This window comes from Falco punctatus, assembly GCF_963210335.1.
Source record: "Falco punctatus genome assembly, chromosome: 1".
Lineage (NCBI taxonomy): Eukaryota > Metazoa > Chordata > Aves > Falconiformes > Falconidae > Falco > Falco punctatus.
The window spans coordinates 88,620,075-88,646,639 of NC_137580.1; the positions used below are offsets into that span (position 1 = coordinate 88,620,075).

General features: G+C 41.8%; 2 protein-coding genes across 13 annotated transcripts in view; one reads left to right on the plus strand and one right to left on the minus strand.

Annotated features, from left to right (window-relative positions):
* Positions 1 to 3: 3 nt before the first annotated feature.
* KLHL22 (kelch like family member 22) lies at positions 4 to 22,850 on the minus strand. 8 transcript variants are annotated; one of them, XM_080392113.1, is made up of 8 exons: positions 22,639 to 22,850; positions 11,946 to 12,215; positions 10,913 to 11,078; positions 8,981 to 9,699; positions 7,656 to 7,848; positions 5,939 to 6,172; positions 4,812 to 4,884; positions 4 to 845 (listed from the first exon to the last, which is right to left on the minus strand). In XM_080392113.1, the coding sequence occupies exons 1-8, from the start codon at positions 22,674 to 22,676 to the stop codon at positions 802 to 804; spliced, it is 1,737 nt and encodes a 578-aa protein (XP_080248239.1). In that variant the 5' UTR covers positions 22,677 to 22,850; the 3' UTR covers positions 4 to 801. The 8 variants fall into 8 exon arrangements, with proteins under 8 accessions (XP_080248239.1, XP_080248235.1, XP_080248236.1 ...); XM_080392109.1 differs by lacking the exon at positions 4 to 845 and adding an exon at positions 22,079 to 22,125 and having other exon boundaries at positions 3,738 to 4,884; positions 22,639 to 22,772; XM_080392110.1 differs by lacking the exon at positions 4 to 845 and adding an exon at positions 22,023 to 22,125 and having other exon boundaries at positions 3,738 to 4,884; positions 11,946 to 12,198; positions 22,639 to 22,740.
* Positions 4,892 to 26,565, plus strand: part of MED15 (mediator complex subunit 15) — a 49,790-nt gene continuing 28,116 nt past the window's right edge. For 3 of the 5 annotated variants that reach the window (XM_080391789.1, XM_080391790.1, XM_080391791.1), the window contains exon 1: positions 17,765 to 17,783. Coding sequence is in view for 1 of the 5 variants with exons in the window: in XM_080391792.1 (XP_080247918.1) it covers positions 23,138 to 23,205 (68 nt within the window). In the remaining 4 variants the exon portion in view is untranslated. Of the gene's footprint in view, positions 5,500 to 17,764; positions 17,784 to 22,996; positions 23,206 to 26,565 lie in introns of those variants that run through there. The other 2 variants (XM_080391793.1, XM_080391792.1) reach the window with 2 other exon arrangements.

Here is a 26,565-nt window from a genome sequence, read left to right on the forward strand (position 1 = left end):
AAATAAAAAATCCTGTTGCTGCATTTTATTGAATTATACTTGTTATGATAAAAATAAAATGTCGTATAGGTCAAATACATAGTGATTTTGCCTCCATTTCATATGGATAATACTAAAATCTCAAAAGAGTTGAAACATGCCAGGAATAAATAGTATTTAATTATAAACCAGTTTTTGTGCAGTACTGCACGCGGCTGGACTGATGCTGGAGAACCAGCACACCCACCTTCCCATCCAGAGAGGATTCTAAGGCACAGAGAGGTTTTCAGTTTGGAATGCCACAATTAGCTGTTCTGAACTTGTATTTGTGCAGGCTGTGTGCATCCTTCAAGTAACTTCCCCCCTCAGTTTCACTAACTGTGGTTGAACTAGGCCTGATCATCTAGGTAAGAGATCCCACATTCTACTTACAAATGAGAAAAAGGTGACTTATCCAAGATCGTTAATGTTACCTGTTAAGACTGGGCTTCAACTTCCTAGACTACAGACAATCATCTCAAGTGTAATACATCCCTACAACTGCATTTGGTTTAGGAAGAATGGATAGATGTGTGGTACCACTTTACCTTTTTATTACCTATAGATACATTTATGCTCTTTGTCGTACCTTTTGGCAGCTTCCACCCTCAGAGCATGGCCAAATAGTTGTAGCACAACTGAGGAGGTGGGGAGCTCTTGAAGTGCATCAGCTGCTGATGAAACAAAAACTCAGTTGGCAGAATATTCCCTTGAGAAGGTCCTGTCCCTCTTTCCCTGTGCCCAGCTGCTCCTTCTTCCTTTCACCAGAATCTTCTGACTCCATCAGTTGGGCTGAATGCCAAATAAATTGTACATGTGGCTGGTCTCTGAGTAAGGAAAAGTAAATTTCTGTCAAGGGTATAGAATGAGAATCCTCATTTCTTTAAAATCAAGTACTGGTATGCTTCCAATGCAAAATTAATGGCCCTAATTTAAACTATGAGGAAATGGGAAAGGATATGTTGGATTTGGAGGCAGACAGCTGGAGAAGAAATACAGTAGTGAAAGCAGTTATGAAACAAAAACCGAAGCAATCACATCGCTTCTCCAAATGTGGAAACCTGACAGGATACAAGTCCACTAATTACAAATCTAGCAAATATGCCTATACAGCTTTACCTCTGTGCTGGCAGGAAATAGGAAAATAGATCAAGAAACTTAGTTATTATTCTTCTGGACTTCCTAATGTATCAGCAGTTTAAGTGGTGGTATTTTGATCACTCAGTTCTGGAAGAGTTGTTTGGCTATTCTCTTGCAGACCAGAAATAACTTAAAGCTTTCTTAGTACATTGTCCATCTGTCCACAACGTCTGTACTATTCTGTCTCTGAGGACTTGCTGTAAAAAGTGAATGCTTTTTACTTTAAGATACACGATTGACATTGTTTAGGAGATCAGAGAATTTATAAATAAAAAAATATGGAATCAGCCTGACATCCCTATGAATACATGTTCTTCTTGAGGTAGCACAAAGTTTAAGTGGGCTCTTAAAGGCAAAGTTCCTGAAGCCTTATTCTTGATAGGAAAACCAATCAATGATAATTGCAGCTCTGCATATCCATCTGTAATCTCTGCTGCAATTTCTTTATATAGGTAACTGTTGTCAACAAGAACAACAAAGTGCTTTATATCTGCTGAGTTAGATAAAATTGCCAGTTTTAAAGCAAAGCAACTTTATTATTGTTTAGCCTATGCATTAGTTTGAAAAGGTACGTGCTGGACTAAAACAAGCTGCTGCTAAATGACAAGGATGGTTTGAACTAAGCTAAAGTCCATGTTTTTTTACCTAAACAAAATACATGCAAGTAAGATAGTGCATACTGTAACTTTTGAAAGTCATATTACACTCAGATGAAAAGAAAATTTGGCGGTGAAAGCACCAGCAGTTTTGTTTTTATCAAATCAAAATACATAAGACCTGCCTTAAGGTTTAGTTCATATAACTTAGGGGCATTATATCAGTAACTAAATAAAATGGAAAAAATAATGCAGCACTTCTCTCTAAGAAGGATGATCTGCTTTATGGAAAATTAATTTCCTTGTATCTGCATTCTAAGACTTATAGTGATTTGTGCTGCACAGCAGCCAACTGCAACATTTAACAAATAATGCAATCACAAAATTGCATATACTGATAAATGGAAAATCAGATCATCCGACTGTCTAAAAATCAGCATTCAAACACAGAAGGAGTGATAGGGTAGAAGCTGGAAAAAAACCCATGAATTTTCTCAAGATGTTTCTTTAGCTTAATAATTACCCATTAATGTCATGTTCTCCTATGTAACCCAAGAATTAGCCTATCAGCTTTGTTATTTTTAACAGCAAGTAATACCCTCTAGTGGTATACATAGGAAAAGAAGCCAGACAAAGAATGATTACTTTTTTTTTTATCGTGAAAGAGGCTGAATAACATTTTCACCTGTATAACACAGGGTATCACTGGTCTGCTGGGAAGTGCTAGTTAAAATGGAAAATGCACGGCAAGCATTAGACTTGAGTTAGATGTCTGGGTTTTTTTAGAACACCAAGGTCTAGAATATGACCTGGACCACTAGAAGTCTTGAATCATTTGTTGTTTGCAGACAATTGTTTTGTCACTGCAACACTAGCAGTCTGGAAGGAGGTTCTAGTGATGTCCAAGTCAGAGAGATTTGTCCTTACATCTGAGAGCTACATTTAATTCCTACACAGAAAGTAACTCCGTAGGCAAAATAGGAATACTCATCAGTCTCCAATATTGCAGTGTAATAAAGTCTGTATTTCCAGACTCCCTGTGCAGTTCCAAGTCCATTATCAAAAAAAGATTTTCTGAAGAAGCTCATAATCAGGGTTTCCTGCATTTACCAGATCTTTTGTTTTATTCGCCAATTGGCAAAGGTTCAGTGATTGAGGTGAAAACTGACAGTGCCAGAGAAAAAATGCCCCTCTTGCCAACAAAAAGCTGTTGAGCTTATTAAAAGAAGTGTGCAAATACTCTTGAATCTTTTCCAGAAGCCCAGTCTACTAATGTAGTCATCTAGGTCCATTTCGAAATAGTCTTTGTTGACAGAAATAAATTATCCCCAAGTAATGGTAATATTCAGGAACTTCTTCCATTTCCCTAAAGTAGCATGTCAATGTGCAGTATTTGTCATGATGTGATGATACTTGACTCATATTGTATCATTCTGATTGTCCCTTTGGTTTTGCCTTTCTCCTGCAAGCCTATTATTGCTACAAGATTTAAAAGCATTTGTTAGTTAATAATGATTTTCTGGTGGCACTGATTACTTCCTCCACCTCCAAGAGGAAGGATCCCATACTATTCAGGTATCACACTGGTTCAGACTTTAAATCATCTTCTAAACTAATGTTAAGCAAGATAGTAGTCAGAAGCCAATTATTTTAAGGCCCCATGAAGGAAGGATTTACTATGCCTTATCTTTCTGAGCTGTAGTAATTCTGTATTATGTTCCTAGCATTAGTTCAGCTACTGCAGGGTCTTGGACCTGTGTAATCTTCAATACCTCTGGTTATCTCTTTATTGCTTTTTTCCTTATGCTGTGGCAAACCAATCCCTTCTCTCTTTATCCTCTTCTAAAGCATGTAATAAAAGAATGGAAAAAAAATGCCCATCTCCCAAGCTGGTACTTGATACTAGTGTAGTACTATAGGATGTAATGAAGCTCACTAACTTTAAAACTCCACATTATGGTTAATAAAACTGAGACAGTAGTTAAAAAAAAGTTCTGACAAGGATTTATTAATTTATGCTTAAGAACAAATGTGTCTTGACAGTTGAACGATGAGATTGCCATACTCTGTACAGAGAGTTTTTTCTAGAAATCTTTGCACTGTATTGACAGAACTTGCAATATAGAAGTTTGGGAGTGGGTGTCAGTTTGCAGACTCCAACCCAGTTACAAAGATGGCTGCATGCCCAGATGAGATGAAGGTTCAGACTTTTCTTGCTACTGTTCCTATTTCTGTATGTTCAATCCTGCTGAAAATCAAATCAAACTGACACCTGGCACAGGAGGGAGATACTAGGTGTCACATTCCTGTGTTAAGCTGGATAGGAAGTTTTATTACCAAAAAGAAAAGGAAAAAAAAATCTCAAAAAGCTATTTCAAGCTAAAAGCTGGAAGGAAAGAAGCTAGTCAAGCTGAGCCTTCTGTGCCTTTTTTTCTGTCCATGCTGAAGGTTGAGAAAAGTCTCCTTCAAAGCAAAAGTACCTCTGTACTTCAACTGGGGGAAAATGGCAGTTCTGTGGTTACTTCAAAAATGCTGCTTTCTGGCAGATGGGCAGATACCGACTGTAAGTGGCATTTTGTGCGGAATACTTGCAGAGAGGCACATATTGACTGTGAATGGCATCTTGTGCAGAACACTTATTTTCAATCCTTTAAATACTGATTTATGTATATAAGAAAGACATATAAAATCTCTAAGTATTTTCTCCAAGACTTAATTTCCTCATTGACTGGCAAAAAATAAATATTAAAATTTTCTAATCTTCACTTGAATCAGATTCCACCCAGTCTGATACGCTCATAACTTCTGATGGAAAGTCAAGGTGGTAATTCACACGGTCTGCATGCCATTCTGAGAACCATTTCTCTGTTTCCATTAAAATAGCCCTGGGCAAAGTGAGGACGCAGGCAGCCATCCCAGAAATCTCATCCTCCAACTGGGGTCCTTCCTCCCAACAGTCTCTCTCTGCGTCATAAATGTGGACATAGTTCATGCGGATTCCTCTGTTATGGGATCGACCTCCCAAGACATAGATCCTGTTGTCTAAGACTGCAATACCTGGTTCTCCATGTCCTGCAGGAAGAGGACATACATATGTCCACTGATCAGTGCTTGGCCTATAGCAGGCAACCTGTAAAAAAAAGAAAGAGATTAGCCAAACTCAAACTTGTATCTTAGTGACAGAGCCTGGCCATATGGTAAACTATTTAGGAAGCCATGCAATATCATCAGTCTTTTGACAGAGTGTTGATAATAGAGAGCATATCACTATGTGATAGAAGTACAGTACTGAGCAGAAAACTGTGCATAGCTGCCATATAGCTTTGAATCACAACTTCTGACCCTGCTGCTGGAGTAACAGCTGTATGTGATTCAAAAAAATGCAAACAAAAGTGAAAGAGATGGGGACACATGCTAATATAAGCTCAGACACAATGCATCTGTTTGCATTAGGAAAATATGTGCTGCAACATACAAACATGACATCTGCTAAGCTGTCTCTGCACCATATGTTGGGAAGTTTTAGATTTCATTTGGGTACCTACTTGGCTAACTGCTTTTATTTTTAAGCATGTTTTTATCATTCAGATACACTTTTCAGCTAGTTTTAATCCTGCTATCTTCATTGGCTTTATAAGAGCAGTTACTTTGTGTCTTCTTTTCATGTCTCTAGTGGTTCTAGAAGCTGGAATAAGACTCAAGAGAATTCTCTCCAAACATCACTTATCATCAGGTACATCATCAGGTACTGTACATTTAATTGCATTATACAATTGCCATCCAACGTATCCGTAACAACTCTCCTGCAATTACACATTGGTAATTCAAAAGTTCTGGATTTAGAAAAAAATGCACGAGAAGACAATGTAAAGTAAATGTAGTTGATGTGCTACTTGTTGGGTATGTGTATGCCAACAAATGTTATACATCAAAGATACTTTAAAATTGACTAGAATTCCAAGCACTAAACCTTTAATGCTTCGTGGGTTAAAGAATGTGTTCAAAACAGACAGCAGTAAATAAATCACTGCAAGTTCTGCAACTGAGTGGGGGGAGCTGGTGCACTAGCTGTTGCTGGGCAGTTTTATTTGCATACTTAGTAGGAGAAAGGCATTACATCAGAGTGCAAGCACCCATAAGAAACAGACTCTTCCAAGAAAGACACAGGTATGACATGCTCTCACCTGGTGAACATCCCTTCTGTAGCCAGAATCATTGTTGCTTCCTCCAATTACATAGAGCTTTCCTAGAAGTGCAGCCATCCCATGCCAAGCACGTCTCACTGGACCATCTGCTAAAACATCCCAGCGGTCAGTCTTTGGGTCATAACACTGTAGCTCCTTCAAATAGTCTTCTCCTCTCCTCCCACAAGTAATATACATCTTCCCATCCAGTGCTGCTCCAGCATGTGCATATACCTGTATCACCACACGGGAAAGCAAGAGGTTGAGGTCTAGATTTATCTATTTCTACCTAAATCAGTTTCGAAGTATGCAATAGACTTTTAAGGGAGTGACACTCTTCATGAGCTATGCAGTTATCAACATCTGGAAGGATTTTCTTACAGATAATTCCCTTCTAGGTGATTATGCTCTAAGTGTGAATTTCTGAACGAAATACACTAGAATTTCTAAAACTTCCAGGACTGCAGTGGGTTCTCATTCTTTATTGTTCCATGATTAGAAGATCATTCATACTGATGCTTTTCTCCCTAGTCTACTTGGAAGCCTTTCTGTTGGAGATTTTTCTTATACAAGCAGTGTTGTCAGGAATGCAAGATATCCTACTCAGTAGCACTCAATTGGATCTTAAGGTTTTTTATTTTCTCAGCATTGACACACTAATTATTTGTGACCTTGTGTAAGCTGTTTATCCTCTTCTGCCTTTGCATCCCTTTTTTAAAATGGCAGTAATATTTATATTTTTAAGGTGTCCTGTGATTCTCAATTGAGAGGCATTATAAAATCACAAATACTATTTTGTGCTGGTCATTTGACCCAAAGCTTTTAAAAGATGTAGCAGAAACCAGCATAGTTTATTACTCAGGATTTTCGTTTTCTTCCCTAACCAAGATTCATCAAGCATACAAGTTTGTTGTATTGATACAGTTTCATACTTGTATTCATACAAGTTGTTTGTATTTATCTTCCTCTTTTGCAACACTTTCAACCTGAAAATGGAAATTCTTGGTTTTTTTAGCAGTATTAGAACTTAGAACAAACTTTTCCACTCATAACCCCAATTCCCATGTCATCACACCATTTCCTGGTTCCTGGGGTCACAACTGCTAGTTTGGCAATTGCTGTTCTAGAAGGATAAATGGTACTGATGACAAAATACAGCCATTCACTCACATATTTCAAATGAGTAATGGTCTTACATTAACTGTCTGAGACGTGATTCTGCATCACATAAGCTATTGTCACCAGAACTTGTTACCCAATCTCAGTTCTGTGACCAGGAACTAAGTAGTCTGTAGAAACTGATGTACCTTCTTACTAGGGCATTATCTCTTCTGATCAGGAGTAAAGTGTGTTGTCAGGACTGTGAGTGATAAGATTGTACTACTGTGGCTCATCATTTACCTGCCTAGGAGGAATGGGAACTTCCTGTTCCCAGACATTATGTATTCAATTTTAAGTGGTTTTAAGGTTTAACACAACAAAGGTGCAAGGGGAAACAACAAGAAAACACGAAAAATAAGCATTTGACCTCAATATGTAATTGACATATATTATTATTATTCTCCTATCTTGATATTCATTCATCTCATATACAGAGGCTACTATTTCCCATCTGACTATCAGCAAATTTAAAGCTACACATGAGAAAAGCATCTAAAAAAGATTAAATCAGGAATTGGGGAACTGTAGTAGCATGTCTGGCTAATACACTCCTTACCTCCTTCTTCAGAGGTGTCACATATTCCCAGGTGTTGCTTTTAGGATCATACCTCTCCACTTCCCTCAGGTCTTCATGGTAGTTTCGGCCTGCGACGGCATATATATAGTTGTCCACAACACAAACACTGAGGTCAGCATGCTCTTGCTGTAGGGACTGGATCTGGAACCATTTGTTGTGTCGCGGGTCATACCTTGTAAAAGAATGGGATCAAAGTAAGTTATTCATACAGTCACAGAATCATTGCTGGAATACCAGACAGCACCACAGATGTGGGTTACTGTACTGTCTTTGGCTGAAATTGAGCTCAGCTGTAAGTGGAGTGAAATTTGGCCTTGTCAGCATTTTATTATTAGCAAAGTTGTTTTATTCTATTTTTAGAAGATGTATTTTAGCTGACATAACCATGCTATAAAAGCCTAGGCTTTCCATTACCTTACATACTGCTGTCAGGTTATATTTCAAAATATCTTGCTTGCACAAAGCCATTCTACAAGGTAAAACAGTCTAAAAATATCACAAAGACTGAATCTAGATCTTCAATAGTCCAAGAAGGGCATAGATATGCGGAGGGTTCTTTGATTCTTTTCCCCAACTGTCTCCTGCTCAAAGTGAACCTCACAATTTACTTTTAGGTCAAAATATCTATCTGGTCTGGAAAGTTTAGTTACAGAGAAAATTGGTTGTGAAGTGAAACTACGCATGCCATAAAATAAAGGCAACTCAGCTAAAACTAGTAAAAATGACCACAATATAAAGACAAAAGGGTTTATATCTGGTTTTGCAATGTAATGGGCAAGGTCTAAACCTGATCCTTCTTCCTGTTCTTTTCTGTGGCACAGAAGAATACAAGAGGGCCATGGAATGCTGCTATTTGGCACACAAATTCTTGAAAATCAAGTAGTGTAGCATTTTATTTTAAAAACCTTTTTGGTAGCTAAATCCCTTTGTATTGGGACCAAAACTACACACAGAAGACTCCTAGGAAATCCTAGTTCAAAAGCATCTAGACAGTCTAGGGTTCTAGGTTCATTACTGCTTCCCACACCTTTAATTGCTTCCCCCCTCCAACTAGGCAGAAAGTAGCACATGTAATACTCTTGAATGAGCTGCTGCTTCTACCCCATCAGGCTTGGCTTTGTCCCATGAGCACTGCTGAAGCTTCCTGTTACTATGAGGCTCATTTCTTTGTGTTTTCTTTCAGTTGGGTCCCTGCTTAATTCCTAGTCTTTTGGCTAGCAGGCGTACAGGCTGCACTACTGGCTTACTGACTCAGAGATGGGCAACAGGGTGGTAATAAAAGTAATAGATTGTCCTTATCTTACCTCCAACACCTTGACTCTGCTCGAAAACCACTTACATTGTTGTCTCCACCAATTAAATATACAAAATTATTGAGAACAGCAATCCCTTGGTTGGACATTCTGGGGGCTAGTGCAGCTGTAAAGTGCCTCCACTCTCCCAACAAAGGGTTCAGATACTTGGCATGGTCACTGAGGACAATGGATGGAATAGAATGCATCCCTCCAAATCCCACTACACACTGGAACTCTGATCTCAGCTGTGTCTGGGAGCTCTGAAGCATTGGCTGAAGACATTCATTCTTGTGGTACATTAATGCATCTGCGACTGTATCTTTTAAAGGAGATGGACTTAATTTGTCATGAAGCCTTTGCAGGATCTGGGGTTCCATCAGAGGAAAACGAACTGTCTCAAGTAGCTTAAGGTGCTCCACTAGGAAGACCTGATCTGTCTCCACTTGCGTTGGAGAAAAATAATACAAAAGCGCCCCATCATAAACTTGAGACTCATAGTCAACCTCCAAACGGTTGCTGCTGAGAAGGGAGTAGACCTTCTGCAAGGGTAGCTGTCGATACACCTGTGTCCTTGAGAAAGCTGGAAAGTTCTTAAAAATGTAGGAGTCCAGCTGATCGCTCAAATGTCTCAAGTCATAATGGTCAGCTAGTCTGTATATGTCGAGGATGTTCTCTTCATCTACCCAGGACATGAGAAAATCACAACAGAACTTAATAACTTCTGGAATCTGCAAAAGAGAGATATTTTTCATTTCAGGCACCACTTGCCTCACACTCAAGAGACAGGTGACAGAAGCCTGGGATGACTGTAAGAAAGTTGTCCACAAGATGGTTACTTTCCTCACTGTCTGATCACCATGTTCACTTGCACCCAATTCATCTTTCTCCAGAGAAAAAGAACCCAACATGGGTATGTAGATGAATATAATATAGATCTTCTAGCCACACTATACTGGAAGCCTATGAGTTTGGCTTCAGCTGCTGCAGCAATGTGTCTTCCAAGACACATAGGACACTGGACAGCCAGGCTGCCTGGTTTGTTAGCATGGCACCAAGCTGCAGGCTGCCTGGGAGGCAGTTGTGAAAACACAAGGCATGGAAGACACAGTTAAAGGCAGGTTTACAGTCACTCCGTAATTGTTCTTTCAGAGCACTATAGACATGCTGTATCAAAGACTGTATCTGTAACAAATATATCTGCATCACTCGAGCACAGGAAGCCATTTGAAAGGAAAATTAATTATTTAGTGTTGTCTTCTGAATACAATTTGAAGTTGTATCTGGCAGTAGGGACTACTGGCAAACAAAGAACTAACTGCTCTCCAAGAGCCCCTCTGCTAACAAAGTGGAGCCAAGTGTGTAGGAACCAACCAATGCAAGCACTCAGAAACTTTAAGGTTTAGTACCAAAGCCTTGTGCAGCAGTTAGCTGCAGGGGAAATTAGAGAAAAAAACTTGTCTTAAAGGGACACGAACTCTGCACTTAGTGCAGAAGTCATAGTGGTAGGCTTTCCTGTAGTGATGGGGTAAGGGAGGTTATGTGCCTGTAGACAGTCTGGAGAAGATTTTGAGCAGCACAGCAATTTCTGAGCAGCAAGCCCTATTCTTTACCTTAGGCCAGTAGTATTCTATTTTAAGGAAGCTTTCATAAGCAGATCAGTGCAAGTGCGTGCTATATAAAACAGTCCTCTAGATGCAATGGTAAATGTTTATAAGTAATAAAACCATTGGCACAAATGAGATGTGCAAGTACTTATTCATTGTTCCTACCCTTCCATAGTTAGTTCCAGTGGATAGAGCATCCCAAAGAATTTTTTCTCATCAGACCCATGCTCTTATTCACCCCTTAATCTTCCATCTAACCAGATATCCATGGTTTCTGTTTCTTTCATTGTTGCTTTTGTTTCTTGCTTCTTTTTTGTCACACCTCCCAGTACCTCACCTGAAGCTGCCAGGCTGCAGCTAAGGTTTCCTGTACACTGTTCACACTGAGTTCCAGCTCCGAAGTGTAAATGAAGTTCAAGATTTTACACATTGCATTGTAGGAGATGCCATGAATATGAACTTCTTCTTGTTTCATCTCTCTCAGTCCTCCTGCAAACATTCCTCTGTAAAAAAGACAATGGCACATGCTATGACAGATTTGCATTGAAGCTGGTTTTAGTTTGCTTATGTTGTCCTGGGAACATAAAAAATATTCAGAAAGATAATAAGCTAGCCAGACACTTTTGTGGAATTACCTCTTCTCTAAGCCAATGATACAAACAGTAGAGGCCTTTAGGACCTAAGAAAGCAATACTCTTCATTCTGCAGGAAAACAGTGGGGGCCATCTGAAAGGTATGATTCACAGTTGAAGGACTTAAATACAGACCCAGTATATATGGTTATGGGCAGATACAGATACTTTGGGTGTGTGGGAAGAGACAAAACAGATGAACTTGGGACTGTAAGAGTTTTTGTAAGCTTGGGATTTGTTCATTTGCTCTATAAAAATAAAGTCAGTTCAAGAAACTGCTAATCAAATTGACCAGGGGAGTGTCTGGTTTAATGAACAGTGAGTCACACTACAGGCATGTAACAAGAGGAGTGACACACTTCCAGTGACTTTTTATGTATTATGAAATGATCACAATGGGCAAAGTCTTACAATGCTAAGGATCCGTTAAAAGCCACCTAGAGTGCATTTATGCGGAAGACACCTGTTCATATTGTCTCTCCTCTCTATATACCTCCAAGTACCACAGGCAGTGAATTCAGTGGAGGTAAGCTCAGTGTGCAGGAACAAGAGCTTTATTTCTGTAGAGAAATTACAGAGAGATGAATAAAGCCATACTATGCATTTTGAAACACATTCAGCTCCATCTTATGGGTCTAATTTTACATCCAGAACCAGTGTGCCAAAACAGAAGATTTGGACGTTGCAGGTTTGAGTAACATTCAGACACATGCTTGTTACTGCTGTACTGAAGTGTACCTGAAATAGTCACAGGATGCAGCTAGAAGTATGCGATGAGCCTCAATAGGTTTCTCTTCAACTACCAGAACTACATCGAAGAGGATGCTGCTGTCTCGGAGAGATACCAAGCCACTGAGCAAGGCCTGAGAGTGCTCTGCACTGCGGTATGTATTGCTGGTGCGCTGCTGAAGGGAGGGCTCGAGTTGAGCTTTGTGTGGCTGAGTCAGCTCCTGATCCTCCGCCATCCCAAGCAGCAATGGTCTGCCACCAGCTGTAGCAGAATGAAATCTGTGAGACAACAGAATCAGCAAAGGTTTGTGCCTTTTGCTTTACAAAAGGTCCTCTGACCCCCGCCTGTCACAGAAATTAAATCAAACCAACTCTTCAGTCAATGGAGAGACAGTTCTACCCTGAAGAAATTATTCTGAATGATGATACTGGAAACAGACAGGTGTACAACAGCACACCAAAGTGGCAGAACATGGATTTTCAAACAAGTATTCTGACTCCCAGGTTTTCAGTCCAAGATCAGAGTTTGTAGCTCGTGAGGCTATTTTTTTTCTTAGCAAGAGTTTCACTTCTCAACCCATTACCAGAACATCTTGTTTCTTTTGCACTTCTGCATCATTTATAAAATAGAACAGACATAATTTTTGCAAAATTCCAAACTGTCTGATAACTTCACATAACTTTGCTGCAATATAAACTGCACCTTCTGTCTTTCTCTTGATATTTTACCACAGAATCCAAAAGCCCTCCTCTCTCCCTCTTTGCTTTCTTATTTTTCTTAGCTGACCATATTTCCAACTGTCATTCTATAAAATACTATATGAAACTGTAGGCTTCAGAGTGAGTTCTTTATTGTGACAGCTTCAAGTTAGCATGCACAACTGCTTTCCACTTCACCGTGATTCCCTGCAGAGAGAGGGTATTTCCTCAAGTGCAGGTGCTGTAGAGGGCTGTCCTATACCTTTTCTAGGGCTGCCACTGTAGGAAAGTCCCCTATGGCACATGGGGAAACACCTGTAAAAAGCTAGTTGGAAGTTATTCTGTTTCATGTCTACAGTTAAGCTCTCAAAATCTCATGAGTCCTCTTTTACCATCCTGTAATTTACCCTTTCCATTGTCTTTGAAGAACGTCAGAAGCTGTAGCAGTTACAGCTCACAGACTACCTAGTTGTCACAGCGCATTACCCTCCCCCTCCCCCGCCTCATTAGCAAAAGGAAGTAACTTTGCTGATATGGTTGCTTAAGACACAGTTATAATAGCCTCTCCTCCAGCAGCCTGGGAAATAGCTTAGTGGCACAAGGGATAGTCACAAGGGGTTATCAGCAGTCAGGGAAGCAAAAGCAGAACAAACCCAGCAAATCCAAACAAACAATGAAGAAATGGAACCATTGTTTAATTGTGCCAGCCATAGACAGTAAACGCAGCATTGGAAATCCCTCAAAGTATTGCAAGGTATTCTGTGTATGGTCAGAGAGGAAGGAGCTATCTGGATGACACCAAGAAACATGAAAATGTTTATTGTTCTGCCTGAGGGAACTTACCCTACACTGTCCAAAACAAAAGGAAGCTAGGTGGCATTGCAAGGTAGATAGGATGGAAAAAAACCCCTGATAAAACATATTAATAGTTGTCTGCTCTTTGCCAGCAAACCCAAGACAACCAGCTCAGAAGAGCAGCTCTGATGAGACAGCCTTCTAGGGAGCACATTCAGGTCGATTATATCGTGGGAAACTATCCATCAGCTGAAGTAATGGATTATTTTTCATGACAGGAAGATGCTTTTCCTAGAAATAAGATGACTGCTTTTGAAGCAGACAAAACATTACTATATCATTTGATTTGCTCCTGAGGAATACTAGAAGTGTTGGATTGAGGCAAGTGAGACAGGAGATAATACAGTAAGAAAGGCAAGTGAAGGTGGGGAGTGATACTAGATGTAGATCAGAAATTTCCCATTTCACTTGAAGGGAATAAATGCAGGAAAAACAAAGTAGGGTGAGATATGGTCCAAATGAGGAACAGATTCAGATAAACCACATTAACTCTTAACAAAGTTAATGTGGTTTAATGCGGTTAACACTCCAGCGTTAATGTGGTTAATGCTCCAAAAAAAGCTGCATCTTTTCAGCTACTTAGAGAGCTGTGTCAAAAGAAGTCTCTATGAGAGTAAAATTGTTGCATTGAAAAGCAGAAGTAAATTTTCTGAATTCAAAGGCTTTTGTTGGGTAGGGGAAACAGCATGACCTTTGATAAAATCTTACAGAGTGTCATATCATGTACCATTCATGGAAGAGAGGTTAGGGAGAATAAGTGAGATATGATAAAACTACACAGGCCATTGAACCCATGTAACAAGAAATGTATTGTAGAAGTGGTTTCCAGAGAGAAAGATGTGCAGGGTAGAGTGGGAAACCTGTATAATCATGTCAAGCCTTTATTTACATTTACATGTAATTAATATAACTGTAGACAGGTACTATTCAGAATAAATTCTGTATCCAAATAATCTTAAAAAGGAAAAGAAAGGGGGTGAAGCTTTCAGCAAGTAAAGCCCCATATGGTAACTGGAACCAGGAAGATCATCAAATGGTATCATGAAAGAGAGTAAATAATTGTAAGAAAGGAAAAGAAAGAGAGTTATAAATAATTTGGGGATTCTGAAGCCTGTACGCACGTTAGTATCTGTATAGCCTTCAGTGACAAATGGGGCTGTCTTGGGGATCTACATGGACTTCATCTCACTGCTAGTACTACTAGATATGGACTTGAATTATCCCACAACTATCAGCAATAGCTGAACAAAACCAGCCTTTCTAGCAGACATGTGGTAAGCCCAGTGTGGTCAAACATAGATGCTGGCAGTGCAGCTGAGCCATCCTCCACAGCTGATTTTTTGCTAGTCAACAGCTGAGCCTACAGGTATTTTGCTACACTTTATTTTCTGAATTTCAGCTGAAACTCTTGTTCACAATGTCTGCCCCTGGCTTGTATCTTGGCTGTTACTGGTGAGCTGGACTGTCCCTCAGGGTGGTCACTCATTCACATACATCAACACAAGAGCTGCCTTGTGCATTGGAGCACAGAGCCACTATGACATGGAAATTTACCACTCCATAGCTACCTGTGAGTATTTTGCCATCCATAGTTACTTGCTGCTAGCCAGTTTTGGGTGTGTTGGTTGAATACCAATGCTGCTGTGGAAAAAGGGTAGAATGCTACTGAGACCTATATGCTGTTATGTGTACTTCCATACTCTCCTAAACAGGGTTTCAAGGCTTATAAATAGGTATGCATGTCTATTGTCATAGTTTTAACCAGTGGGAACAGACTACTCTAGAAAAATTATTACTGAAATTATTTTAATGAACTGTTCCCAACTTATAAAATTAAAGGTGAACATTTGTGGTATTAGTCTATGATGTCTGCGTGACAGGTGGTTAAGTCCTCCTCTTTGAGTCAAAAACCAAAGAAAGCCTCTTAACTCCTACCTAGACAGTCTTAAAAGCTGCTAGAAAAGACCTTTAAGACAAAAGAAGGGTAGAGGACCATTAAATGGCTTGTGGGAGGATGGCCAGCAAGATTCATTTAGGTGATTATTGAGTATGTTCAGCTTTGTAATAGCTGTACAAGTAGCAGCTGGGGTTGGGTGGGTAGGAAGTTACAAAGAGCGGTTGCTGAAGCAGTGTTAAGGGGGTTGTGCTGTGGGCTTTTTTGAAAGAGGAGTTGGTTTTGGCATTTGAGTTTTCTGGATTAAAGGTAGTGTGCTTGGTGGGCTGACAGTTCTGTGTATTTCTTTAAGTGTTCTAAATGATGACTACAAATTTGTTGGGGAGAGATATTGGTGTTAGTACAGCATCTTGCTTCTCAGACTGTGTGGTCTAACTGTGACCTGTGTACTTTGTGTCTTTGTTACTATCTAAAAATCTGGTAGTCCAAACAGTGGAAGTGGCTGTTTTATGTGGTTTACCAGCTGGGGACAATGACTTTAGGAATTGTTATGCCTTGTAAGTGTCTTATCAGTCTTACAAATTACTAGGAAATTTACCTTTGTGTATTTTGAGCTGAAAATAATTTAACCCTATCTTCTCAAGCTTTTATTTTGCTTAATCTTTATTGCCCTTTATTAAAGAAAAAAAAAAAGCTGACTGTAGTACAAGCAGTGCAGTTCTGAATGGAGAAGCAGAACAGGTTTGTTCAGCCTACTGCATGCTGCAGAAAACCTACTTACTGTTTTTTCCTTCCTGACCAGTTAGGAACTTTGCTGGCTTTTAGGGCCTGAGAAGCCGTTTCCACAGGCTGGCATATCTGTCCCTGTAAATGAGTGCGCTGTAGGCAAGCCCTTGCTAGCTCTTATAAATGCACAGTCCCTTGAACAATGCAGCAAGGTTCCCCTCTATTCTGAGACTCTCTACTGTCAGCTTCTTGCTTCTAGGCTGTTCTTGAGACCTCTCTATTCTCTTCTGTTATTGAGAAACTAGCTCTGTGATCACTGAGCCAAGTTCCTAGAAATCTGAGTAATGCTTTTTTTTTTTTCCTTTTTTCCCTCCCCTTTCTCCTCTTGTGCAATTTTCTTGGTGCTGGTCAGCTGCTAACAGTGGGATTCAGTGTCCGAGTATTGCAGGGCAGGCCCAAAGGTGGAAGAAATGAGCAACTCTTTCTGTTCACTGTGCTTCTTCAACAGTGGCAAAGATAGTTGCCCATGAGCCAGCAGTGTGCCCTGGTGGCCAAGGCAGCCAATGGGATCCTGGGGTGCCTTAGGGGGAGTATGGCCAGCAGGCTGAGGGAGGGGATCCTGCCCCTCTGCTCTGCCCTGGTGAGGCTGCATCTGCCATGCTGCACCCAGTGCTGGGCTCCCCAGTTCAAGGGAGGCAGGGAGCTACTGGAGAGGGGCCAGCAGAGGGCTACGAAGGGGATGAGGGGACCAGAGCATCTCCCTGATGAGGAAAGGCTGAGAGAGCTGGGTCTGTTCGGCCTGGAGAAGACAAGGCTGAGAGTGGATCCTATCAATGTGTACAAATACCTTAAGGGTGAGTGTCCAGAGAGTGGGACCAGGCTCTTTTCAGTGGTGCCCAGGGACAGGACAAGGGGCAACGGGCGCAAACTGTAACACAAGCAGTTCTGTCTGAACATGAAGAACTTCTTTACCTTAAGGGTGACAGAGCCCTGGCACAGGCTGCCCAGAGAGGTTATGGAGTAGTTGTCTTTGGGGACATTCAAAACCTGCCTGGATATGACTCCATTCAGCCTGCTCTAGGAGAATGTGCTTTAGCAGGGGGCTGGACTGGATGGTCTCCAGAGGTCCCTTCCAACACTGACCATTCTGTGATTGAAAAGTATTGCCTCTCATGCTGTGGGATGCTGTCTCCAGGAACAAGGAAAGGCAAGTCCTTGTTCCGATCACTTTGAAACTGCAGAGAAAATCAAACTAGAGATTTTCTTAGCTGGCTGCACAAAGTATTTGAGACTGCACATATGTTGGTTTGCTTGCATTTGTCTTTTAAAGGACGTGGGTTAATGGAATTAATTTTAGGGTATTACAATTGAGTGCCCAGTACATAAAGAGGAAGGAGGTGTGTGAGGTCAGTAATTGTATGTGCTCTTCTATAGGCAATGCTAATGTAGGAAGACATGCACTGTTGGGTCGTTTCAAATCGGGGAGTTAAAAAACCAAAACAACAAAATCCCCCATAAATGGCAAAACCCTTAGGGGCATCTAGAAAGACATGACTGCTCTTTTTCAATAGACTGAATTTTTCTGTATTCTGTGCCTGGATTCCATTTAGGTACCAGGGGAAAGGAGCCATGCCTTACAATAGTACACATGGAGGGAGCACGAAGGAAATCTGGTATTTCTTTCTATTTCCTGTCCTATATTCAAAGTTTACTGTATCACTAGTGGTCTCTTGTAATAAGCTACAGAGGCAGTGGAATCTACAGTGTCTCAGTGGCTTGCTGGGAGCTCTGTGTGATTGCCTTGTATCCAAATTCCATTACCACAACATGCTTCTGCAGATTACTTGTATGAAAAAAGTAGAAGTATTAGGCTTCTGATTATTCAACTGAAATAGTTGCCTATCTGTACATAACAATTTGTGTTTTTTTTAAACAAAATCCCCTCTCTGATCAATGGCAGAATACTTGCTTTCACAGTAAAGGTATGTGGTTTGACTGAGGAGTTTGGCACTGGGACAGGAGGAATTGGGCAAATGGATTGTAGCTTGATCATTCAAATGGCAAAATCATGAGAGACTGGTATGCTGGCTTGTTCTTGTGCTTGCTGAAAATCCTTATTATTTTAATAACACAGGATATAAGAATGAAGTAGCTCAACTTGAACAGGGAAAGGAAAAGTTAAAGGCCTGGCAAAACAGATGTGGTAGATGAGTGCAGTGTATGTCCTATCTGAATTTTTAAGTGCAAAACAATTATTATACTACAGTGTTTGTATGCTGCTTCAGTAAAGAACATTCTGGGGAGTGGGAATTCATATGGCTTACAGCATACGCTTCCCGAGATTGAAAACAGAGTCCTGCTTCTCTAAGAATGTATGTGGGAGCACTTGCCAGTAGCTGGGTCAGGGTGTATATCCTGGACGCATCCTGCTGCCATTATAGACATACTCAGCCTTCATTTTCTGGTGAGATCTGCTGTGCATGTATTCTGTGCTTTAAACATAGTGTAGTTAATTTACAGTGCTGAAGTCTATTACTGGTACTACATGGTATGATATACACCTTGACAAGTATTCACACCTTGTATGACTAGCAGCCATGTCATACAGGGATGCTTACTGCTGTGTGGTGTGGGGATGGTCGTGGTTTGTGTGAGTTTAGGTTTTTTTGTACAGTTGTGCTGACAGCCTCGATTCTCCACTGTAGAGAAATGACTGGATACAGGAAGAATTATCTTAATTTAGTTTCTATGGAAACTCAGACATTTGTGTATTCAAGAGCCCATGGCTGTCAGTTACATCTCTACAAAGAAGTGTTTTATGTAGATAGTGATATTTTCTGGCGCATCAGCTGTGCCCAAAATAAACTAGAGCTTGCTGGTGTCGGGTATCCAAATCTGTTTAGCTTGCTGCCATATGGACAGGTGGTTCAAGCTTGGTGGGGGGTCCCATGCTTTCTTAGAATTGTGGAATAATTTAGGCTGAAGAGAAACTTGGGAAGTCTCTAATCCAATTGCCTGCTCAAAACAGAGAAAACTTCAAAATCGGGTCAGGATGCTGAAAGCCTTGTCTGGTCAACTCCATCCTTGTCAATAACTGGGAAACTGAACGCTTAACCATCAATTTTTCTTTATCCTGTCTGAATTTCTTTTCCTGCAATTTGTGACACTTGCCTCTCATCCTTGGGACTGTGCACCACAAAGAAGTTTGGCTCTACATTTTCCTGTACCCACTAGATAGCTTAAAACCCAGTAACTGGCCCTCCCCTTAGCCTCTTCTTCTCTGTATTGAACTAACAGAGTCTTCTTGCCTTGCATGGGCTTGTATCTTCTTGTACCTGCTCCTGCTCTGTGTGGTGATCTTCCGCTGAACTCCCAGGTATTTCTTTCAGTACGGAGCTCAAAGCTGGGCATAGTATGAAGATTTTGTGGGCTTATAAGTGCTGAATAGAGTGGGAAATAATAACTTCCTATGACCTGCTGGCTATGCTTTTGCTAACACAGCCCAGTATAAAGCTGGCCCCTATTGGAGGAATCATATTCAACTTGCTGCTCATCAGGTCCCTCAGGCTGTCTTCTTGCAAAGCTGACTCCTAGCCAGGCTTGTCTCCAGCCTGTTCCAATATATGAAGTTACTCTGACCCAGGTGCATGACTTCACTTTTGCTATTGAAATTTATGTGGTTCTTGGTCCATTCTTAAAACTTATTGGATGCCCCTCAGTTGCAGCTCTGTCCTTTCTTGCCGGCCATCTTATTCATAGCTTTTTTCTGATACAGAGTAACCAGTATGGTGTGCTGATTGAGATTCAAATGGATTAGGCCTCTAAAAGTCTTAATGCATTGGAGGAAGTTTAAAATCTGTGCCCTAAGGCTTCCCACACCTTCATTTCTCCCTAGGGAGTAATAAAAATTAGGATCTAAGCCAGGCTTCAGCTGAAAGCCTGACAAGAAGACAAGATACAAGACTAGAACAAAACGCTAGTTTCACTGACTTTCAGGGGTTGCAAATACAAATAGGCAGAACCTGGCTACGCACCAGAATTTTAACAGGGCAGAGGGCACAGAAACAAATAGATCAGCTAGTCGGGGAGTGTGCAGAACAGGGAGGCAGATGGGTGCCTGCCAAAACAGTTCAGAAAAAAGACGTGATTCCACAAACAATATAAACTGAAAAGCAAAAACTATTGTTCATTCTAACTGGAGTGCAAACACTGGAATAATTCACGAACTATATGATAATTTGTAATGGACACTTGTAAGAGTGTTTGCTATATAGAAGACAATTGAGTACATCATTATGTGTAGACACGACTTAAGCAGATTTCATGTTTTTTTGAAGAAAAAGGGAAGAGGGGTGAAGGGAAAAACAGAGGCTTTGCTCAGCAGTGCTTCTTTCAGAATTATCCCTCTATGCATTCACAACTGTGCAAAAAAAAAAAAAAAAAAATTATCTTCCTGAAATACCCCTTCACTTTAGGAACCTTCTACAAATACAGGGAACAACCCAAACAACTCCTTTTGACCAAGGTTCCCCACAAAAAGAAAGAAATTAAGACATCTAGTAGTAAGTAATATCTCAACATTAGTTTTGAACACTCATCAAATGATGACATGCTTTTGCTAGGTCTATATATGCCATCTTTATTTAATTCACTAATGGAAATAGGCAAGCATATCGCTCTGGGCTGAATTTTTGAGCCGTTTTCAGCTTTTAGCTTTAGTAGTATACTTGAAGTGTGGGAGGAAACAAAAAGGCATGGTTTGGGAAATAGCTTTTGCAAACTATGCTGTCTCACAAATTTTGGCATTCATTCCTTTCAGCAAACACCTGTTGGTTTTTTTTTTCCAAGCGTATTACAAGTTATTTCTAGGACATATTGAGAATAAAACACCTCATTTAATATGTATATGGCAAAACTCCCAATAAATGTATCTATATTTAAATATTTAGATACTTAAAAAAAAAATCCCCCCCCCCCCAAACAGGAGCATAACCTAAAGAGTATGAGCTTTCTAACTTGAATATTTTGCCTTATCCATAAGAAATCTGCAGCTTACCCAAAATCATAGAATTGTAAACTTTTCTGTGGCGCACATTTGCGAGGTGGCCTGTGGCCTAAATGCTACCAAGAAATTGTAATAAAGAAAAAAATTCAATACAGTACTAAAATGCTTTCTCTTATGGCTTCATCATCTTTCTAAGGGTTTGATTATCTCTTGCTACTATTTTTTTTCTTCTTCCTAATCTTGAAATAAGATTTGCTTTTCACCTGAGTCTTTTGGTAGTCATTTTCTGGTTTGAGTGGAGCAGCTGCTTGTCTTTGAAGGAAGGTGTGTTAGCCAACTATATTCAGGCAGAGTGTACCTGCTTACCCTAAAAACAAGTGGCCTGCCATGAAGGCTCCATCTTTTTCCAGAACGAGGAGGTACTGTTTAGTACTATATCCAGATAGTTCTGGTAAATCTGTGAGGAATATGTTCTGTTGACAGAACAATTTTAATTATCAATCCTAAAGGACACCACTTGTTTTAATGAAGCTTCTACAGGATCAAGCTCTCTAATTAATAACTACACCAAAACTGACAGTTTATAAATTAGCCAGTGGTGTATGTTCTATAAATCTTGAGAGACTCAGCTAGTTGGCAAGACTTGAACCTGGTTTGTTTAACTGCTTAAACCACACTGTGAATTTTTAATAGTGTAAAATAAAAGGAAGAAAAAAAAAGTAATTGTGCCAAATACAACAATTAAGTGACCTGGAAGAGAGCAAAGGCCTCTTCCAGCATTCTCCAGCTCTGATTTTTGTATCAAACATGGATTAACTCATATTATTCACTACATTAATTTTGTTTCTGCAGGGACCTGTAAGGTCTGTCTGTCATCCGTCCCCCCCGCCCCAGCGCCACTACTTACACATTTCCCCATCAGGCACACAAAACGAGCAGTTTTCTCTGCCAGGCAAGGCTTACCTGGAGTCGCACATCATTGAAAGAGGCAGCCTGGCTCTAGACTAACCCTGTGATGAAGGGATGAAAGCCGGTTCAAGCACGCTTACGGTTTTACTTTCTCTTTCCCTGATGAAAATGCCTTTGCGGGTTCTGAGACCCAATGCCCTCCCCCGCAAGCAGCCTACGGGAGACAGCCCGGGCAGCGCTGCGCCGCGACATGGGGTCTGGCCTTGGCCCGGCCGGGGCGCCCTCGGGTCTTCTGCAGGGCGCAGGGCCAGGGCTTCAGCTGGGCCGGCGCGTCCTCGGGGGCTTCATGGGGGTGGCAGGGCCCCGGCAAGGGGCTACCTCGGCCTGGCCGAGCGGGGGCGGCCGCGCAGCTGGCAGTGGGGTGGTCCCCGCCGGCCGTCGCCCCCGCCGGCGAGCAGAGGGAGGCGGGACACCACCTCAGCCGTTCGGGCCTCCTCCCGGGGGTCCGCCCCGGGACAGGCTCCCGCAGGTGCAGCTTCCCCGGGAGCACCGGCCGGCCTCACCAGGGCCCTGCACTCCCTCTCTCCTCTCTCCGCCGCCGCCCAGCCACCTACCGAGAGCGGCGGCCTCTGCCACCGGCTTCCGCCTTCATGTGCGACCCGGAAACCACGGCGAACGAGGGGCGGCGGCGGCCGGAACTGGGGCCGGCGGCGGGGGCGACAGCCCCCAGCGGCACTCGGGCGCCCGCCAGGCCGAGGCGCGACGGCTGCCGGTGGCGCTGCGGCGTGCCTGGGCGCAGGTGGGCCGGCTGCGCGCCGGGCCTGTGGCAGGGACGGGGCGAACGCGGCCCCCCGAGACCGGTGCCCGGGGCCGCCCCCGCGGGCGGTGTGTCGGAGGCGGGACTACATTTCCCAGCGAGCCCCGCGCCGAGCCGGAGCTCTCGCGAGAGTTGGTTGGGCTAGCGCCGGGACTTCATTTCCCTGAAGCCTTCAGTGCGCCGGAAGTGGTTGCGCGGCACTTCCGCGGTGGCGGGCGGCGGAGCGGCGGCGGCGGGGCGGCGGCGGCGGTGGTGGTAGTGGGAAGCGCTGGCGCTCGGCGCTTGCGCTGGCAGGGATGGATGTGACCGGGCCTGAGACCGACTGGCGCAGCACCAACTTCCGGCAGAAACTCGTCAGCCAGATGTGAGTGCGGGCCGCGGTCTCGGCGCTGTATAGGCCGCAGGCAGGCTTCGGCCTCTGCTGGGGGGGATTCGGCGGCTCCCGCGCAGCTGTGTCCCACCCGCCTCTGCTCCTCTGTCAGCCTTTCCCGGCCCTCCCCTCGCTGCCTGGGGAGGTCCGTGGTCCCCGGTGCTTCCTCTTCCTCGAGCCCTTTCGCCGCCCCCCGGTGAGGGGGGCTCGTTGCCAGGATTTGCCCAGTTCCTGTGCGGGGGGCAGTCGGGCCTGTTCTTTGACTTGTTTTCTCCGGTCCTCCTTCCCTTTCACTTTCCTCTTCCCCCGGAATACCAGCTTCCTGTCCCGCTGACAGCATGCACTTTAGGGCTTTGATTTTGGTAGTTTCCCTAGTGTTGCCAAGTTTGACAGATTCTGTCCTATGAAACCCACTGTTATTATCTTGCACCTGGCTTTTTAGCGCAAAAATGAAATAAAAATGTTGGTGACTTAATGTGAAGTTCGGCTTGTTGCTTTTTCAGTTGTCCTTTGCGAAACAGTCGCTTTACTTGAATTACTTTGCTGCTCTGCATGCATTTTCTATTTTATGGAAGGCTTTTCTACCCTATGGAAGGTGGTTATTCCAGAAGGGAAAGCATGTTCACATGTTTAAATGTTTTTGAAGTAGTGTTTGTAATAAGTAACTAAGGGTAATTTGCTGATCAAATGGGGTTTTAACAAAAGGAATGATCTTGCTGCAACAGATTTGAGAACGTTCTGTCTGGCGAGAAAAGACTTAACCATGAGGTTGCAAGATGTACTTTCTCAAGGCAAATATCAAACCGTAATCTCATGTTACTATGACAACTTTTGTCTTTGTTTAGACCTTAGTGTAAAAATAGATTAGTTTTGTAATATACAGCTTCTTGCTACATGACTGATAGTATAACTGTTTAAACCGGCCTTGAAGCTGAGGATAAAAGGACTGTGTTCCTTGTTGGAATTTGCGAGCCTGGATGGAGCTGCGACTCCCTGGCCGCCCAGCGCTGTTTTTCCTTTCCTGCCTTAATAAATACTTAGTGAATTTATTTCGGACTCTAGTTATTTCAATTCAACTATAACAGTGTTGAAATCCTTATTTATGTGTGCTTGAAAATCTTGGTCTTGCCTAGTTGCTTATAAGAATCAATATTTAAAAACAAACTTTTTTTTAAATATTATGTTAACAGTATGCTGTTTGGCTGCATGTAGTTTTACTGCCTAGCTGTGGACTTTACTTAAGGGGCTGTTTCAGAATTAAATGGTTATGGTATTCATAAAGAAATACAATAATGTGTGTCTCAAAGCGTGCTTTGAAGTATTTTGGTGTTTGGAACTGATGTTTTACTTTCTAAACTTTCTGCAAATTCATTCATCTTGTTAGATTAATCCATTGCTTTTTCTTCTCCTCCTTTCCTACTGCTTCATCAAAACTGCCCTCGAATGCTGTGTAACTTTGAGGAAGTAAATATGAGTAAGCAGATACAAACCTTAATGCAATAAACATTTGGTTTTGTGTTTGCCCTGCAAACTGTAATTCTTTTCTTTGGGCAGTAAACAATGCTGATAAATGTTTCAATGCACAAGTACAAGAAATTAAAAAAAATTACTACTACTGACCAGCAAAACTTTAAGACTAATGCCATATAAAGAGATGACAGTAATCTTAAAACTTTTAATTCTTGTTCTGAAACAGAAATAAAATGTCCTCTGTTTATTGTCTTTCACATATGTGTGCAGATGTCTGGCTGTGATCTGTGTGCTTTTCATTATAGATGTATTGACAGTCTGTCTTTTTTAATATCTTGTCTGTAAATGATGTTTCTTCCTTGTGCTCCATCCATTTTTGTAGTATATATCTTACGTTTGTATTCACTGTCTAGTCTAAAAAGCAAACAGACTTCTTACTGGGATAAGTGTACAATGACTGCAGCAGGGTTGGGGTTTTTTGAGTGATTAATCTCTGCTAGATATCTGAAAACAACTTGGCTTGGTTTCCGTTGGTGCTTGGAATAAAGTGAAGCTAGGCAGAAGTAGACTTTATAATACATAGATTTGTTGAATGAGAAATAGAAACAATATATTGTCTAAAAAGACTAGAGCTCTGCATGCATCAAGTTCCTATTTCTTTTCATAAGCTTCCAGTTTTGCCATTAGTGAGGCTTCTGTAGTAGGTAGAACAGGGAGGTAATTAAAATAAATATCTGGTGAATTGTCTGAAATTTTTCTTAATTTGTGGAAAGGTTGTTCCTAACAGTTATGAAAATACACTGTCTTATATATAGGTATATCTTCCAGTTCATCCTGCAAATAAGTGATACTTAATTATCAAGGTGAATATTAACACTTGGTCTTAAAAGTTAACTGAAATGTTTGGAAGCATTCACGTAACTCATTTTGAGTGCCTTGCTATAGCTCCTGGATACAGGAGTCTTGTTGCTATTTCACACTTAGGTTTCCTTTACAACACTGACTTTAAGTTGGGGGGGGAGGGTGTTGTTTTGTTTTCAGGTTTTGGTGGCTTTTGTTGGGGTCTTTTTGGTGTTGGTTTTTCAGTGACGTGGATGAGCATTTCAGGGATGCTGTGTGGAATAGGTATCCTAGTGAATGTGTCAGTGGTCAGTATGTATGATTTGGTTGTCATAATTTGCGAGAATACTGCATTTGATGACCTAAGAAGCCCCCTTCAGTATTAGATTCTTGTGTGAATGCAGGCCCAGACAGGACTTCCATACTGTTGCAAGATCCAGGGAAGCCTGAACTCAGATGGCTGACGCCAAGGAGCAGCTTTGGCTTTTCCCAGGTTGGTCCAGGAGACAGCAGTGATGCAGGAGCGTGAATGTACAGTTTTCCATGCAGGACAGCCCTTTATTCTGGCCCTCACAGGGAGGGGACACATACTGGTGCCTTGGGAGCCTCCTTTCTAAGGGCCTTTCCTTAACATGCTTTTAAATGTTGGTATTGCCTGAAGGAGAAATCTGAACAGGGTTGTGTGATGGTAAACGTGGTGTGTGGTTGCGTACGGTTCCTGCCCCAAGCTACTTCTAGACTATGTTAGATGGGAATAGTGTTGAGCGTATGTCCCGGTTTCAGCTGGGATGGGGTTAATTTTCTTCTTAGTAGCTGGTGCAGTGCTGTCTTTTGGATTTGGTGTGAGAACAAGGTTGGTAGCACACTGATGGTTTTGGTTGTTGCTAGGTAATGTTTATACTAAGTCAAGGACTTTTCAGTTTCTTGGGCCCTGCCAGGAAGAGGGCTGGAGTGGCACGGGAAATTGGGAGGGGACACAGCCAGGACAGCTGACCTGAACTCGCCAAAGAGCTATTCCATACCATGGGATGTCATGCTGAGTAT